Source organism: Triturus cristatus, chromosome 9, assembly GCF_964204655.1.
Source record: "Triturus cristatus chromosome 9, aTriCri1.1, whole genome shotgun sequence".
NCBI lineage: Eukaryota > Metazoa > Chordata > Amphibia > Caudata > Salamandridae > Triturus > Triturus cristatus.
This window is the reverse complement of record NC_140592.1, coordinates 147844485-147863770: the sequence shown is the minus strand read 5'-3', so window position 1 is coordinate 147863770 and position 19286 is coordinate 147844485. Positions and strand designations below refer to the sequence as shown.

General features: G+C 46.7%; 1 protein-coding gene across 2 annotated transcripts in view; it reads right to left on the bottom strand.

Moving 5' to 3' along the window:
• The window catches only part of NINJ1 (ninjurin 1), a 232751-nt gene that overhangs the window by 59074 nt on the left and 154391 nt on the right, over positions 1-19286 (bottom strand). For both annotated transcript variants that reach the window (XR_014968501.1, XM_085624591.1), the window contains exon 2: positions 3058-3283. Coding sequence is in view for 1 of the 2 variants with exons in the window: in XM_085624591.1 (XP_085480717.1) it covers positions 3058-3283 (226 nt within the window). In the remaining variant the exon portion in view is untranslated. The remainder of the gene's footprint in view (positions 1-3057; positions 3284-19286) is intronic.

Here is a 19286-nt window from a genome sequence, read left to right as displayed (position 1 = left end):
TTGTTATATTTTAGGGGGCATTGTTTTTAATTATTTGTTAGTACTGTACAGAATGCACTTTATCCAGGTCTAAGAAGACGTAGTAGTTTTGACATATAGTAGTTTTTATATTTTATTAAAATGAATATACATTAGGGCTTTGTCACTTATACATGGAAATTCATACATGAACTATCGGTTTCGGCGGTTTCGGCCTTTTATCAAGTATTGTATGATGTTTTTATTATTTTACTCTTGGGGTGTGCAAATGTGCTTTTATGGTCATTATTGGCCAAATAAAGTTTTATTTGACTTGACTGACAATGGTTCAGCACTCAAAATTTAAGATTCAGCATAAGTTTTCACTCTATTTATAACAGCAATGTTCATAGTGCATCGGCATACAGTGTGTAATTACTACATATAAAAAGAGTTTCTTTATTCAGCCCTTCTTTATTTACTTTCTTCTTATAGACAGTACGCCAATGAATGAAAAACCCAGTAGCCAACGTGTTTCGTCTAACACAGACTTCTTCAGGGCTCTGGGGGACAAACATATTCCAATTCTTACACGATATGATTTGAAAAAGCAAGGACCACTGCATTTCCAACATACATGAAGGAACTGATGATGCACATCCATAAATCAGAGCCCTGAAGAAGTCCATGTTGGACGAAACGTGTTGGCTACTGTGTTCTTAATTCATTGGCATACTGTCTCTAACAACAAAATAAATAAAGAAGGACTGAATAAAGAAACTCTTCTTATATGTATTAATTACTTGCTGAATGCTGATGCACTATGAACATTGCTGCTATAAATAGAGTGAAAACTTATGCTGAATTTTAAATGTTAATTAATTGATACAACTACAAATTTTGAGTGCTGAACCATTGATAATCAATCCCTCCGGCAAAAATGTGTAGTCATTTCCCTGGTTCTAACTATGCATTTCATTGAAGGTCTTTGGTAAAAACAGATCATGGAATTTTTAGTTTTATTTTAACAGACTTCAACAGGACCAGTCTCTGATGCACAGAATGGCATAAATACAGCATAACAGCATACCAAAGAAAAGAATGGAAAGAGTGAATTATGAATCCAGAGGAGGATGGTCACAACATAGGCTTATCGTTTGCTGTGGCCACCTATCTAACCTGCACAGCAGTCGCATAAAAGATAAATCAAAATGTAGCAATGACAACTTGGGACTTAGATGCAGTTTATTTTGTTGCCAGGGTGAGAGGCCTTACATGTCTACCCTTTTCTCAACTACATAGCTCCACTAAGCATTGTACTTCACAATCACATTGCAGATTCCAAGAGTTCTCTCCATAGGCATTTTTCACACAAATGCACTACACACTTTTGTGAAGATTACTCTCTCCGCGAAGATGATGATACCGTTTTCCACAGGAACATTTTCCATATTTGTTAAAACATTTTAGATCTTACCTTCACATCAGCAAACCACTCCTAGACCACACTTTACCTTTATGCTATCTAGGTTTTTTTTCTCCTGAGGACCACGTTTGGTTCCCCTCATCACCTTTGGAACACTAGTTAACACAAGGTTTCACATGACATTACTGAGAGCCTCCGTCGCAATTTCCTGTCATAAGAGGCATTTCCTTTTTAAGAGGAAACTTGGTGGCGTCTTCAACGCTGGTATAAAAATGTTGCACCGATTTCTGGGGCCCAAGCATTCAGCAGCTGAATATTTTCTAGTTGTAGTGATAATGAAGATTAAGGCTATATTAAATCATCTTTGGGAGGCTCTATTTCTTGCCTGCCCTCACCCGTCATCACCTGAATGCACCTTTTCCTTTCCTTGACCACCTCCTCAAGACAATCCAGGGAGACAGGTGTACAGACACCCAGGAGAGAGGGAAATGTAACATCCTTTCTTTCCCTGATTTCATCATTCAGTGAACACACTATATACATCTCCCTAGGCTTTACAACATCTCCTAGCTTTCATCAATGCATTAACGGGCATCTTTGGCAACCAAAAGTCATTGGATGAGGAATTCGAAGGTTCTCCCTCCAGGTAGGTGGCCTTCAATAAGGTGAACTTCATCTAGTACACCACCATAAAGCATACAGTCAGACTTGACTGCAGATACTCATGGTATTCAAATATCTAAACAATCCTGAAACTTTCCCATTGTTAGTCTTGTGAAACATCCACACAGTGATGGAAAACTTCATATTGAATGGAAGGCCCCCGACGATACATTCCATTGCATCCTTTTTTAGCTTGTTGCTGCATTTACTTCAGCATCCACATCTATCAAGTTCTACTCATCTAAGTAAGCTCCCTAAGTGGAGGCGATCTGCCAAGATGTTAGTCTCCAGCATTCCCCTGTTTGGCAAATCAAGCAGCACACAAATCTAGGCTAGACTAATCCCGTGGGACAAATTTACATATGAGATGCCCACTTCTGTTACTACACTACACAAACTAAAAACTGTGAAATGGAATGCTACCAACAAAACTTACAATTTGTAAAGAAGAATTTCATAAGACTTTCCACCCATTACTTTTACTTATCTGTGTCCCATCACATTTGTCTGTTGTCCATTAAGAGGCACATTGTGGTCCAGATGTACTAAGAACTGGTCACAAAATGCTGGTGACCAGTGTGATAATTTGCAAACTATGTACTAAGTTGGTTCACAAATTACAGATGCATAGTGGGTCACAATTCGACCTACCTCATAAATATTAATGAGGTAGGTTGCAAATTGCGACCCACTAGGAATCGCTCTCATCACAAGGATGGTGGCCTGCTTGGGGCAGCAGACCACCATGTCTGTGATTGCTTTTTAATATAGCAATATTTTTGTTTTTTTTTATGTTCCCTTAATGGAAATGGACGCTATACAGCTTAGTACATCTGGCCCTAAGTCTTCAAACGTACACAGAGCACCAAAGAATTGATTCTCCATACAGAGACACCAGAGTTTCAGCATGTACGCCATGAACATACAGCAATGGAAAAAAATGACAATGTGCAGCACAAGTTCAAATACGGATGCATACAATGACTGATGAATAATTAGAAAATACCTACCAATGAATATTAGGAGCACCCCTACTATTACCTGAAGCACAAGTGATATTGTGATAAGGACAATAAGTGGGATGTAAAAAGAAAATGAAGGTCCTTGCTCAATAACTGCTTTCAGCTGGGATGCATTAGCCATCAGCAGTGCAATGTCCAGCATGCTTTCTGCTGCACTCTTCTTGTTCGCGTAGTGGTTTATATTCAGATTTCGTCGCTGCCGGGGAGGTGGATTCTGCAAGGAAAGAATATCAGATATCATTTTCATGTAACTTTTGATACTTTTGCTAATGCCTGTTGCAGACTTTGAATTACTATGAATCAATGCTACATGCAGTAATGTTTTTACTCAGTGCTCCACTGATTAAATGATTTACTTCTTGCAAGAGTGGCACTTCAAAGTTCAGAAGGAGTGTCTGGGTTCTACACTTGAGAGTGGTGCTGATGCCATCTGTGCTTTGTGAAGTCCAGCAGTAGACTTCGCATTGGGACAGAGGTCCAAGCTGTAAGTCATGACAGGAGTTTCTGACCTCTTTCATTTAACAAACCAGACAATTGAACCTTGCGATAATACATGTTTATGTCTGCTCTTAATCAGGACTAGAAATGTGGCACACAGAACTTGCCACTCGCATCCTAAAAGTCGGATCTCACTTTAAACAATCAAAACATTTCATTACCAATATCTAAAATCCTTACATGTCATGTATATGTGTGTTTGATGTTTGGGTGATTATTGGGAATCACAATAATCAGCTGGCTGTGGCAACAAGGTTCTAAGATTATAGCTAAGCAGCCATTAAAGAGATTTCCTGCACTCTGGATCACTTGAAAGTGCCATCAAGGCCCCTGAAGAGGTCAAAGATTTTCAGAAGAAAGAAAATAAGAGATCATGCAAAACTGAGATGCAAATAATTAAGACTTATGGTTCAGGTCTTGAATGCCACAAGGCTGGATTATAGTAAATTCCAACTGTGTTATGTGATCAGGAATTATGTAACACATATTTGCCGATAGTATGGCTTGTGACGCTCTCAGAGATCCCAAGGGTTTTGGGATTTCTTTCTGACCACCATCAATACATAAGTATTTGCGTCACCTTTTTAGGAACACAAGAATTGAGAATAAAGTAGCAGATTAATGGAACCATGTAGTGTCAGCTTAAATTCTGACAGATACTTTTTGGAATGCAAACATTGCACATGGAGGGGGTAGTGAAAGGAAAAGGCCATAAAAGAAATTCTTTCAAACCCCTAACGCGAAAGAAAAACCTTGTCGGAATAGAAAAGGGTTATCTCTAAGCGTAAAATCAATTCTTCGAGGTTAAGAAACTCAGATAAAGAGTCCCTTGAATCACAAAATATTTTTAGCATAATTGCGACACAATATACTAGACTATCAGCTAACTCCAGAATGGGTTTGATCTCTCTTTGCAAAAAGCACCACAGGCTTTTGGCTATACATTCCTCCAACTGGATCAACGTTCAACACCTTGAAGAGGACGTGGGGCTGGTTACAGTTTCCTCTTATTTGCAGCTTTTGTCACAACTCGTTGACAGACATTATTTTTAAAGGTGCACCCTAACCAGATCCAAATCAAAATGGAGGAAGATCTGCGAGGCACATCTGCTAGGCTATTTCTCTTTCTGTAGAAGGTAAACACCAGATGTCACAAAAAAACACTGAACGTCACTGCCAGCAAACCAGAGATCTTTTGATTATAGTCCTGCATCACACAGTGCTAGTGGTTTATATTCTTGGCATTCTCTGTTTTTGAAGTTTAAGGAAATCCTGCGGTTTGGGCCAGTTTTTGACTGAGATGCCATTGCAGTAGTCTTTCCTATTTGACCTCTGTGCATTACGTATCTTTTATCAAGGCCTTTTTCTAAAGCAATGTGATTGGTCTCAGTAGGAATCTAGAATACTGCATCTTTCCCACTGTATAATCTATAATGAAAGACCATATAATGAATGTGGTGTAACGGCTAGAGCGGCCGACTTTGAAGCTGGGGTACCAGGTTTGATTCTGGCGGGAGGCTCAAGTGTCCTGGGATTCTGGGCTAATCACTTAATCTCCCCGTGCCTAAAAATGAACGGGTCTGTCTGTAATGCAACTGGTGCTCATGTAAAGACCTCTGATACCTTCGGGTCGAGTTCGCGCGATATAAAACTGCAAAAAAAAAATTCCCTTCTTTTTCTAAACTGGTTTCCCTTTTTTAACAAGGTGAAAATTAAAAGAATGTACCCTGCCCTGGAGGCATGCTAGGCTCTTCGTCCAACTTTTTTAGCAGGTTAATTACTCAGGAACTTTCTGGTCCAGTTAATCCAGGAGCCAATCGCCCTCTTCTAATAAATCCAAAGAGCAAGACAAGACATAATTTCCTTTTTAGGTCTCGCCTAGGCAGCACTTGCGCAGTCCCTTCAAGACATGCTGTATTCAGCAAATGTAGTAACTAACTACAGGAGGATACCCATAAACCCAGTCGAGATCTGGGTGGCTAGTATATACCATACAACAATGCCTCAACAGGTATGTTTTTAGTTGACAATTATAAAGGGTATTACATATACTGTGTCACAGGGAAGGGAGAAACAAAAAGCCAGAAAGCAAAGAATGCGAAAAAATCTTTTTCATGTATTTGACCAAAGAATTAGAACTTTGTTACATTAAATGTCATGTAACCTGTACAGAACTGTGCACAAGTGCTCATGAGGAAAGTGAATGGCACAAGTTACTAGTGAAGAGCGATATACACTAGTATATACACAGCGGGAAACGGCGAAGAATAGAAAAATTATATATACAGTGATATGTGGGGCTTGCATTAAGTTCTTCAATTGAGAGTTTTGGTGATGCCACCTGTACTTTGTGAAGCTCAGCATATATGGCTGGGTCCAAACTGGGGTGACGTGGCGAGGAAAATAACAATGGATTAAACCCAGATAAACCATATGGAAACATAGGCAAAGCTATCCTAACGGCATCCCTCATACAGAAGTAGGAAAAGGCATTTAAAGCGTTGGCTTCAGATCTAGCTTTCAAATCAGCCAAAAGATGAACTGGCCCCACAGAAACAGATGACTGAACCAAGTAATTTCCTTTTTCACAAATGAGGTTATAATCAATGGTTCCAGCAAAGGTGAAAGTAAAGGATTACGGGTTGGAAGAAGTGGGGGCGAATACAAAATCTCATGCCCAGCTCTACAAGAGAGCTTACTCCATACCCAGAGTATGCAACGCATGGCATAAATCTCTACTGAGGGCCTGAGTCTGTTTCAGCCTAAAACGGTTTGCAGTGAGGTCATGCCAGCCTTACACTGTCTATGGTGGAAAAAATGGGGCATGCGCTATACTGTTCACAGCAAAACTCACCTGAGCCACCAGGTGAGACCACTGAAAAGCCAGGACAACAAAACCCCCTTCACCAAGGTTTTCATCAGAGCATCCAAAGCTAGCTTGGGCTCTTTACCCACCCAGATCAATCTACTAAGCAAGGACTGGATGGGTAGTTAAAAATCGCTGACTCAGTGGGACAGGTATGTTTCGAAACAGGTAAAGGAACCTCAGTAACACCACCATCCTAATAATAGCAGTACTCCCGCCATTCATAATGGCAACCTAATCCATCTGTCCACCTAGGACTTTAGCCTGTCGACCACAGGGCCATAGTTGTATTGAACCAGGTCATCTACCTCTCAGTAAATCTCAATACCTAGGCATTTCACATAGGTGGGACCTGAGTGGATATTCCATAAGCGGGTGAACCAGCTTTGTACAAGTTAATAGCAGTTCATAACCAGCTCAGAGCTCCCCCCTGAATTTGATCATTTCAAATATCAAGGCCGGCAGGATCTCCCTAGGATATTTACCAAATAAAAGGATATTTTCTGCTTATAAAAAAAGTATCCTGGAAGGCAATCCCTCGGGAGAATGGCCCTGCTGCAACTTGCATGCCAGGGGTTCTCTAGTGAATGCAAAGAAAAAAGGTGACAAAGGCGACCCCTGCCTAAAACCCCAGCATTATTAAACAGCTTATTGTTCAAAAGTGCCCTAACCCTACGATGTGAGTACAGCGGTTGCACAAATCTGCCAATAAACCCACCTAGTCCCACCCTTGCTAGGACTGTCTTGAGGAAAGGCACTTGACTGGCATCAAAGGCATACTGTGCATCCATGAAAGCCAAAACAGCGTCCACCTCCAGGTGCATTGCGGAATCATTGCAGAAAACATTCTCATTACATGTGGCGTGGCCCTCTCAGGGATAATATCGACTGATCCGGGAGCACTGACCTATTCATGTAGGGGGACAATTTAGTAACAATATGTTTAGAGAGAATTTTATTATTCGTGTTAAGTAGGGTTAAGGGATGACATGACTGACACATCATCATCCTTATCTGGCTTTAATAGAACAATAATTATTGTTTCTCGGGTAGCGGTAGGTGGCTGGACAGCTTCTAGTGCTTCATTATCGGGGTCAACAAATGGGGAGCAAGAATGTCCTTGACATTTTTATAGAATTCAGGAGTTAGGCCATCAGCCACACGCACGTGCCCACCCATGAAACTCTTAATGGCCAGGATTATTTCACCAGTGCTGAGAGCGACCTCAAGTGGTTCTCTACGCTCAAACCCACCCAGGCCAGAGCAACATCATCTATGAATGAATGTATATCAGTATGAGTCATGGCAACTTTTGAAGTTTGAAGATCAGTGTAATATGCCGCAAAAATAATATTTAACCTCTGGATGTATTACTTTCACCCTCACAAGAGCACACAGCAGTAACCACTGGTGGGCGATGGTCTGCCGACCTGAGCTGCTGTACTTTAGTCTTGCAAGGACATTCAGCCTCCACATATTGGCATGCTGGGGCATACTTTCCAGGAATTTCAACTCCCTCTCAGCTCAATCCTTATGCTCAACTAAAATCTTATTTATCAGGCCCATGATGTACGTGTAAGAGGGATCCACAAGTTGCTGTTCAAATGCCACCAACTTGACCTTGCACATATGTATTTGTTGCCTTATGTCTTTCAGCCTACTGGACTGCGTAACTATAGCCACCCCCATATGTACATTGTGAAAGCCTCCCAGACTGTGGAGAATGCCGGGTCAGAACCAAAGTTATTTTCAAAGAACTCCGCTATCAGCTTTCACAGTTCTTCGTTAAATATTCGGACATGGAGCACCAGAGATGGAAACCTCCAGTTGACATTATACAGCAATGGCAGAGCAATATCAAGACTCAATACTGCCACTGAATGGTTCAAACGTGTATGTGGCAAGTATTTAGCCGCCTACACCCATTGTGCAATTACATCACAAATAAGCCAATAGCCCATCCTAAAATGGCTATTGTGCACAGATGAATACAATGAAAATATCCTTGGTGAGCCCTTTTTCACCCTCCATGCATCCAAAAAACCATGGTCCTGTAAGAGATGATGAGCAGCTGCAACACCTCAGCATGGTTCTCTGTCCTGTCAAGCAAGGGCTCTAGAGTCAAACTGAAATCTCTCCCACAAATCACTCTGGCGCACCCATGTTACTCAATCTGTTCCTCTATATCAGCAAAAACTCAGGCAACTCTGCATGAGAGGGATGGACATTCCCTAACACACACTTCTGCTCACAGAATAAGCCAATATCAGTCTGTCATTGCGGTTTTTAAATCTGTTCATCAACAAGAAGAGTACTGACTTTCTTATCAGTATCGCACCTCCTCTTGAATAAGAGCTGAATGGAGAGAAATGGGGATAAGGACATATTTAGCAAAAGAAGCAGGCCTTACAGGCTCAATATGTGCCTCTTGGAGGAGGGCCACATCCACCGTGTGTCCATCCCACTAGCGGAACACTAAGTGCCCTTTCCTGGGATTATTCAATCCCTGGGCATTCCAGAACACAAATCTGATTTTATGTGATCTCAATCTCCTCATACATCAAACATCTCTTCAACTGGAAAGGCAAAGCAGTTTCTACCATACATTTTGATACAGGTGACCACACTGCTTTCAAATGCATAAAGTCAATAATATAACATAAATTCTATCCCCCCCACCCACTCACACTGCATTCTGGAGACAGAAGTGAAGACATCCCATACTTTCTCACCCAATATACCAAAAATGTGGAAAGCACTAACAGGCATGCGCAGCCCTCGCATCACCTGCATGAATCCGCTCAGGTAAATAACCAGTGGGGAGCCATCCCTTCCATTGGTACAACATTATTCAGACCCACACACACACACACCCACATTGAATTTATGCACAAATATGCAATATGACAATGAATATAATGACCTGATGTTAAGAACTACACCCCACATCAGGAACTCATAACTCCCACCCCTGTAGCAAACAATTTCAGCAACCTTAATAATTCCACATCGCTTAATGGCGCTCTAAAACTACACGGAGAGCCTGAAAGATGTTTTTAAATATCCTTCTTGACAACTTCTTCCAACACTTTAGTGCATCCTCTGGTTTTCGAGGAAAACAAAGAGCTTGCCCCGGATATCATTTGAAGTCTAGCTGGGTAGAGCATAGAGTAGACCGGCCCCACCTCTCTCAGCACCCCCCTGCAAAAGAGCATTTCAATTCCTGACCTGCAAAGTCAGGATAGAACAAAATCTTTGCGCCCCGATATTCCACTGTGTCACGCTCCATGTCCAGCAGCAGAACCTTATCCCTGCCCCTACAATGTAGAAATCGAGCGATTATAGGGTGCACTTGGGCATCCTGCAGTGGTCAGGGGGCCAGGGACATGTGCACTTGCTCCCCCACAAAACTGTATGAAAATGTCTCACTGCCAAACGACCCAGTTATCAATTTCTCTACAAAGTACTCCATTGTTTCAATGGCAGTGGATTGGGTAGTTTCCAGTATGTGCATGCTATTGCACCATGCTTCCATATCTTTACATTGCGCCTTGGAGGTAGCTGCCATATTCCTTCCCGGAAGGGACACAGTGCCAACAGAAGACTAAGGGCCTCATTTGGATGTCGGTGGGACTGCCATTGATAGGCCGTCGGTGGTGGTCCCACCGGCATCCAGGCCAGTGCTCCGACAGCCGACTGCCGCATTACGATGCAGATGGTCGGACCGCAGCGGTCTGGACGTCAGGATCAAGCATCCTGTCGGGGCAGCGGTTGGACTCCTATCCCTACCATGAGGGCGGTGCTTGCACAGGCACCGCCATAGGGATTAGGATGTCCCTTTCCGACTGCCTTTTCATGGTGGTCCTACCATCATGGAAAGGAAGCCAGAAAGAGATCATGGTGGCCCCAAGCAAGGCCCCCGTAGGTCACTGCTAAGTGGCCTGGGGGGCACATGTAGTGCCCCCCACACATCCATGCACCATGTGACAGGCGCCACATGGTGCCTGGCACACAGTGCATGGATGCTGAAAAAGTGCCTTTTACTGCTGCGGCTTGTGCTGCGGCCCTTTTCCTGGGCCATAGTGCAAGCCGCAGTAGAAAAAGGCACTATCCAACCACTTGCACAGTGGTCTTATCATGATAGGGTGGGTGGTATTGCCGACTCATTGTCGGCCGGTCTCCTGCCTGTGGCAATTGTGATCGGACGCTGGTCTGACCGCCATCGTAATCAGGCCCTTAGTGTCATCATTCGGGGCTGACCTTGCTAAGTTGAACATCCAGTGTAGTCATTAGGAGGGCTCCTCTCTTTGGAACTCCTTTGGCATCTTCCACGGACTGATGTTTCACGTACTATAGCGCCAAGATACCCATAGGGTGATAGCCGCGCTTTATAAGTATCATATACAATACAATACAATACAATACAATCTCTCTTTCAATTGGTCAAAGCATTGTGTGACCATATCTAAACTATGATCAATTGCCTTAAGGTTGCTTTTCAAATCCAACAGAAAAAGGTTTCATGTCGATCCTGGATGTGGCAGAGGGTTCAGTCTGTGCAGTATCACCACCAGTCAAACCATTTATATTTGCACAAGTGAACATTTCCTGTCCTGACAGGGGAGATTTCATTGCCGACATCCTTTTTCCCCATGTCCCACAACAATGGAAGCTAGGAAGGAACACATATATGATCAAGTAGATCAACTGATAGCAGGATGGACCCCAACCTAGCAAAGTCAAAACTAGCAGCAACCCCACATCAAGCAACCTTCCAGTTGCGGTGGTGCCTAGACAGCAATTGTTTATTCAGGGCTGCACTGCTTTCACGTAGACTACAGTGTCCCCATTAAAAGTGTGATGAGCAGGCAGAAATAACATGTTGCTATCCAGCCAGCCTGGCAGGGCCCCAAGGCACTCGCAGAACAAAAACATATCAGGGCCTCAGAGGACCGCTCAGCCACAGCGGCTCCTCAAGGATAATGCTGGGTCCAATTTTTCAACGTGCAGCAAAGAACAGGTACTTTCCAATATTGGCATGGGATGCAGGGTGCAGTCTCAACAAATGGAGTGCACAATTGCTCTGCACACTTATGAACTGAGTGCGGCCGCCAGGCCCAACGCACCACCCGCACGAGAGGGATGCTGACACCTCGCGGCTTGCATCTGGCCGACTCCAAAATCCGTTCAATCTTACCGCGCAAGGTTACAATTTCACATATGCCTGCTCTCACCTGGATACCACAGCTGTACCAGGGGGTTTTATGTGCAGGTGGTTCCTTACACGTCAGAACCACAGGAGGATTGTTCCAAGAGGGTGGGGGCAACTGGCTCTGTGGCCATCTTCATGGACAGTTGCCCATGCCCCCTGTACCTGTCTTGTTTTGAGACAATACACCTGGATGCCTGTAGAAGTAGTGTTTGGTAGGTAGGGGGCTGTGCCTCTCTCCTTCTGCCATGATGGACCCAAAAAGTTGCTAAAAAGACCAGAGGGCCAGTCAGGGCAATAAACAGAAAGGTACCCTAATAGGTAACATTAATTTGACCCTGCATTATGATAGTCTTTCTTTCCCTTGGAAGGAAGGAAAGCCCACAGTCTTTCTTTCCTTTACAAGGGAGGATGGACCGCTGGTTCCAGAACTTGCTACAAGGCATTTCACAATACTCCATTGAATGAACCCCTCAGTAGCATCAGGGATGGAAACACTAATGATCTTTACTCTATTGATTTCTTCAGTGATACAGAAGGGGGACTGCTGTGTATTTTCTAGGTGTGGTTTTAGCCAAGACCTTTTCATTTCATTAAAATTATAAGTATAATGCGCTTGAAGGGGCGGGCTGCCAGACAATTCTCTTCATTCAGTGGTCTGATGCTGTGTCATTCAAATTTTCTCTGCCCAGTACAGCACACGACATGGGGCACAGAGTGAGCCCACCGCAGTCTTTGGTTAACTTCCCTGTAGTGATGGCATTCTGTTCTTTTACAGAAACACCAGCACACAAAGTAGTTCCCTTCAGAGCTGTGTCTGCTTTTTGAAAACAAAAAATATTTTAGCTTCTTTCTAATTTTATTTTATTACTGCAAGGGCCTGGGCTCCCACAACAATGTGTTCTTTTTAAATAAACATCACAAAATCAAGCAAGCATTGACAAACCCAAAAGTCTAGCAGCCAATATCAGACTGATTGGTTTTGCCAATAATTGTTTCCTTTTCTTATTCGATAGGTCAAATGTAAATACAAGTGTGAGAAAAAAACATCCACTGAGTCAACCACTAGTGGGTGAATCTCTGCTTAAATGCTCACAAAGGTTGTGATCAGTAATTACAGTGATCAGATACTGATTACACTCCAAATAATAGTGCCACTGTTTCTATAAATACAGGGTAATGGGCTAGAAGCGATCTCGGAGAACGAAATGCTGTGATGTGTTTCGATCCCATACAGTCCTTGTGTTGCAGGAGGACTCACAAACGGCATAATGGGAGCCTTATACTTTCAACTACAAAGGCAGGGTGATATTGCTATTAAAGAATGCATGGGGAGACATATAGGGGGTCAATGAAGGGTCATAGGACCACTATATCCTAAACACCCCTTGTTAATTAGTTCTATAATTTCCAACCACAGTGCGAATAAAGGGACACCTTGGAGCGATTGAGGGATTTTTAATCAGTAGTTATGCCCCCTAGTACTTTTTTAGGTCTCGCCTAGCTATTGCTATGCGAGAGTCTAGTAAGAGGGGCATTTCAAAGTGCTCCCAAAAGTGGATTGCATGGCGAGCATGCGCACAATCACGTGCATCGTGCCACCATGCAATCCGTTTGGGGAAGCGCTTCAGCCCACTGGCGCGTGCACGTGTAGCCACAGCCTCGGCATCATACTTCAAAGGGTCCGCTCCTCCGCCTGGAATGCGCTCCCCCGCCCCCGCCACAGCATGCCGAGAGATTGTTTCCTCATGGCGCCTCTTACAACTGTCCCTCCCCCACCACAGGGCTTGTCTCACGGACGCATTGCCATCCATCGATTTTTTTTAATAAACGTTCAATCAATCAATCAAGCATTTGTATAGCGCGCTACTCACCCGGAGGGTCTCAAGGCGCTTGAGGAGGGGGGGCCTGCTACTGCTCGAACAGCCAGGTCTTGAGTTGCTTCCTGAAGGCGAGGTGGTCTTGGGTCAGGCGGAGGTGGGTGGGGAGGGAGTTCCACGTCTTGGCGGCCAGGTAGGAGAAGGATCTTCCTCCCATTGTGGCTCTTCGGATGCGGGGGACGGCGGCGAGGGCGTGGCTGGTCGATCGGAGCTGGCGGGTGGGAGTGTAGAGGTTGAGGCGGTCGTTGAGGTATCTTGGGCCTTGGTTGTGGAGAGCTTTGTGTGCGTGGGTGAGGAGTCGGAACGTGATTCTTTTGTTGACGGGGAGCCAGTGCAGGTTTCTTAGGTGTGCGGAGATGTGGCTGTGTCGGGGGATGTCCAGGATGAGTCGTGCTGAGGCGTTCTGAATCCGCTGGAGTCTTTTCTGGAGTTTGGCAGTGGTTCCGGCGTAGAGGGAGTTGCCGTAGTCCAGTCGGCTGGTGACGAGGGCCTGGGTGACCGTCTTCCTGGTTTCGGTGGGGATCCACCGGAAGATCTTCCGTAGCATGCGTAGGATGTTGAAGCATGAGGAGGAGACGGCGTTGACTTGTCTGGTCATGGAGAAGGAGGAGTCCAGGATGAAGCCCAGGTTGTGTGCGTGGTCCGTTGGTTTGGGTGCGCTGCCCAGGGCAGGGGGCCACCAGGAGTCGTCCCAGGTGGAGGGCGAAGATCCCAGGATGAGGACTTCCGTCTTATCTGAGTTCAGTTTCAGGCGGCTGTTCCTCATCCACTCAGCTACGTCTTTCATCCCTTCGTGTAGGTTGGTTCTGGCGGTGGCGGGGTCGTTGGTGAGGGAGAGGATCAGCTGGGTGTCGTCGGCGTAGGAGATGATGTTGAGGTTGTGTTGGCGTGCGATGGCCGCAAGGGGGCTCATGTAGATGTTGAACAGCGTGGGGCTGAGTGATGATCCTTGTGGTACGCAGCAAATGACTTCGGTGGCTTCTGATCTGAACGGGGGGAGGCGGACTCTCTGTGTCCTTCCGGCGAGGAAGGAGACGATCCATTCCAGTGCCTTCTCTTGGATTCCGACGTTGCTGAGGCGTTGCACTAGGGTGCGGTGGCAGACAGTGTCGAACGCCGCGGAGAGGTCCAGGAGGATGAGGGCCGCTGTTTCGCCATTGTCGAGCAGGGCTCGGATGTCGTCAGTGGCTGCGATGAGGGCGGTCTCGGTACTGTGGTTCGCCAGGAAGCCGGACTGCGAGGGGTCGAGGGATCCATTCGTCTCGAGGAAGGCGGCCAGCTGTCTGTTGACGGTCTTCTCGATGACTTTGGCAGGAAACGGGAGCAGCGAGATGGGGCGGTAGTTCTTGAGGTCGGTGGGGTCGGCTGATGGTTTCTTTAGGAGGGCGCTGAGTTCGGCATGCTTCCAGCTCTCCGGGAAGGTTGCGATGTCGAAGGAGGCGTTGATGATGTCCCGGAGATGGGGTGCGATGACGGAGTCGGCCTTGTTGAAGACGTGATGAGGGCAGGGGTCGGTGGGAGATCCGGAGTGGATGGAGTTCATCGTGCGTATGGTCTCTTCGGTGTTGACCGGGGTCCAGGCGCGGAGGGTGGTGGTGGGGGGCGCTGGTGCGGTCGTAGGGTGCGTCGGCTGTGTGCTGAAGCTGTTGTGTATGTCTGCGATCTTGTTGTGGAAGTACGAGGCGAGTGAGATGCAGAGGTCTTGCGATGGGGTGATGTCGTTGTTTCCGGCGCTGGGGATGGAGAGCTCTTTGACGATGTTGAAGAGTTCCTTCCTGTTGTGGGCGTTATTGTCCAGTCGTTCCTTGAATGCTGTTTTCTTGGTGGTGTGGATCAGTTGGTGGTGTTTTCGAGTGGCGAGCTTGAGGGTGGTCATGTTGTCTGGTGTCGGGTCTCTGCGCCAGGCTTTCTCGAGGGCTCGGCAGTTCTTCTTGGAGCTCTTGAGTTCGTCGGTGAACCAGGATGCTTTCTTGCTGCCGGGTCTGCTGGGAGGGGTCCTCAGTGGGGCGAGGTCGTCTGCGCAGTTGCTGATCCACCTCGAGAGGTTGATGGCGGCATGGTTGGGGTTTGCTGAGCTGGCGGGAGGGTTCTGGCTCAGGGATGCAGCAAGCTGGTCGCGTGAGATCTTGTTCCAGCTTCTGCGTGGAGCCTGTTGCTGGTGGTGGTGGATCGTGTTCCTTCTGAAGCTGAAGTGGACGCAGCTGTGGTCCGTCCAGTGGAGTCCGGTGGCGTGGCTGAAGGAGATGTCCTTGCTGGAGGAGAAGACGGGGTCAAGCGTGAGGCCGGCGTAGTGGGTGGGGGTGGTCACCAGCTGCTTGAGTTCGAGGTTGGCGAGGTTGTCCAGCAGGGTGGTGGTGTTGCGGTCATTGTTGTTCTCCAGGTGGAAGTTGAGGTCCCCGAGGAGGATGTAGTCAGCGGAGGGGAGGGCGTGCGGGCTGATGAAGTCGGCGATGTCTTCTCTGAATTGTGTGCGGGGGCCCGGGGGTCTGTAGATGAGGGTGCCTCTGAGGGTGGTCTTGGGGTCGGTGTGGATCTGGAAGTGCAGGTGTTCGGCGGCTGTGAGGGTGTCGTCGGTGTTGGTCGTGATGCGGATGGTGTTCTTGTGGGCGATGGCGATGCCTCCTCCCGTCTGGTTGACGCGGTCCCTCCGGGTGATCTTGTAGCCGTTTGGGAAGAATAAAATGTAAAACTGCAAAAAAGTACAGAATGTTTTTTTAACGTGTTTCAGAAGGCCGGTGAATTTTGTTTCCCTCGAGTGGTTGATGGCATGATGTGCTTCCGGTTTCTTTTGGGACTCGCCTGCTCTTTGTACCTGTGTCTGGAGGCATAGAAGACTGCACCCAGGGCCCATAGACTTTAGCTGTCTGAGGGAAGAGAGACGGGACGCAGCCAAGTCCTGTGATAGCGTGCACCTTTCCCCAAACTTAGTGCCGTAAAGTAAAATTATGCGACTCCTGCACAATGTGAAGAGGGCCGGTTCCCTGAGTCTCCCAAATGTATCTCACAGATTTTAATTGACCGTCGCAGGGGCTGGCTGACCCTTCTCCAAATGTCTCCCGTGTTCATTGCACAATGGTCACTTCTTTGCCCATTCCATTTGTTGGCACCGGTGTGCTTTAAGAAGGGTACCTCCCATGTGTCTTACCTCTGATTAGTTGGGTTTGTGAGAATTTACGCTAAGTTTTCTAAGCCCCTGCCCACATATCGGTTGTATCTGTTCAGTGGCTTCCTCATTGTGCCACAAATAGCGGGACGTCACCAGGCTGTTACAGTTAGCGCTCTAGCGTTTCCGCTAGAGCGCTGTTAAACGCGCGCAGGTTGCGCTCACGTCAGAGACGTGAGCGCGTACATATAAATAATAAACGGGCGGACGAACGGTAGTTCGCGCCCAACTTGCAAACTGTGTGTGTGGTCCCTCATTGTGCTGCCAGCGAGCGAGGCCTCCCCTGGGCTCCCCAGGCTACCAGAGTGCTGATCCAGGGCACCACCCCTCCCAGGCAGAGGGCAGGGGTTAAATCACAACCCTGGCGACGAGGGGTGACCTCTGAACCCCCTGAAATTCCTGCTGCTAGGCAGAACAGCAGCAGAGGTCTCGCCTGACGACGCAGTGCGCTGCACTTGCCCACGTGTGGCGACCAACCCACCAAGTGAGTGAACGGCGACTCCTGGTCACATACCAGGGATCTTGACGCCACGATGAGTGATGAGGAGATGCCCGGCCCTGCAGGGACACTGCCCCATCACCCCGCGTCCGGAGTGTTACCTCCGTTTAGCGAGGTCGCTGACCCCACGACCGCCGCGCCGAGATGGCAGACATGGCTGGGGAGGCTAGAAAATTACTTCATCGGGTCCAGGGAGACGGATGGAGCAGTGAAACGCTCTCTACTACTCCACTACGTGGAGGAAGAGATCTACCTCCTGTTCAAGCACCTGCCTGACACGGGTCCCCCGACGGACTACGCAGCAGCGGTTGCGGCTCTGAACGCACACTTTGACCCCCAGGTCAACCCCGATTACGAACACTTCAAGCTTCGCCAAGCGAAACAGCGTGAGGGAGAGTCGGTTGACGCGTTCCACGCGAGGCTGAGGGTCCTTGCAGACACGCATCTGGTCGGCGACCGGGCAAAAGAGGAAATCAGAGCGCAGCTGATCCTGGGGATCCGGAGTAAGACGCTACGAGGCATGATTCTTCGCAAACCGAACATCACGATGAACGACATCCTCGTCCTGGCCCGGACTCACGACCTGTCAGCGGCACGTGCAGAGGTAATGGATCTAGCCCTAGTGAAAGGTGGGGCCAGCAAGGTGGAGGTCAAAGTGGAGAAAGCGGACGCAGTACGGAAGAAAGAACTGTGGTAAATATTTTAATTACCTGTACTATTTTTGATGCGGTAAAATACAATAAGAATAACTCAGTAAAATAAGAGGCAGGATCCGTGGTATTAGAGGTTTCTGAAAGGCTTTATTCCTTACAAAGGAATTATGGTTCGAACCATGGCAATCAAATTCCATCACCACGAAGGTTCAGGAAGGATAGGCAATACATTATTGACAAGTAACAATATATATATGAAACGCATTTACATTAAGACAGATGCAGGAGGCGTAACAGCTGATAATACAGATAAGAATACACATACGTAATGAAAAGAGGCGTAAATATAGGCGTATACTAGAAACGTCACTAAACATGATGTCACAGGTGGGTGGATCCATAAGAGAATCCTGCAGTGTCAGCAGAAATACTTGGCAGAGATGCGTACGCAGCCGCATGACGTGTGATTGACGAGCAACTAGAGGGTGAAGGAGACTTGACATTTAGCCCTACGTGAGGAGACAGAAGTCTGGGAGGTCAGGTCAACCTAATCCCAAATCATATCTAATATCTTGTGTTTAAGGAACTGTATTATCCAAAAGGAAAGGTCTCTCGGGCAGAATCTATTCTATACTGACTGTTAGTGCGTGTACAAGCGTCTATGTGTCTACATGAGATGCGAGGGGGCATGGACCTGCCATGGAAACGGAGGCTATGAATTACTTGCATGGAGACAGCAAGGCCGGGCCCTTCGCTCGGTAGCTGGAAGGATGTTTACCTAAACTACTAGACAAGAATGCATTGGATGAGGAGCGGAGCAGATAACTTGAAGGTGAAATACAGTTTTTTGGCAGGCAACAGGCCGAGTCAGGCACCGTTAGCCGCGCAGGGAGTAGGACAAAGTTCATGGATACAGATGCGAGCTCAGACTGGAGCTTTCAGAGACAGAAGGCAGGAAAAGACTTGATGACAGGATTCAGGGCCTACTCGCCTGAACTGTAAAGTGTGGAAAGTGAACCACATAAAGTCGGTGGCCTTTCATACTTAGGAACGGAATATCCGACCCATTCATGGCGGATCTGAAAGAGGACATGTTGACGTTGGACACACATGTATTTGCGTCTTTATAGCTGGAACTGGAGGGAACATACATGTACTTGTAGCATGTACATGGAGCCGTTGGGGTCTAAGATAGGGGACATAACTGATCATAAAATTCATATTTCCTCATTCCCTCCTTGTCCCCTACGGACCCTTCATGAAATATCGATCTTCATTAATCCATCAATCTGTTCATATAACATCATCTGTTCTTCTTTCTTCTTCCGGGATTTTGAATGAAAATTTGAACGTGGAATACGCGATGTGGCACACAGGCCGCAAATCGCCGGTCCACATTGGAGACACAGGCAGCAACTGAATACTATGAGAAGGCCAATACCTAGGAAG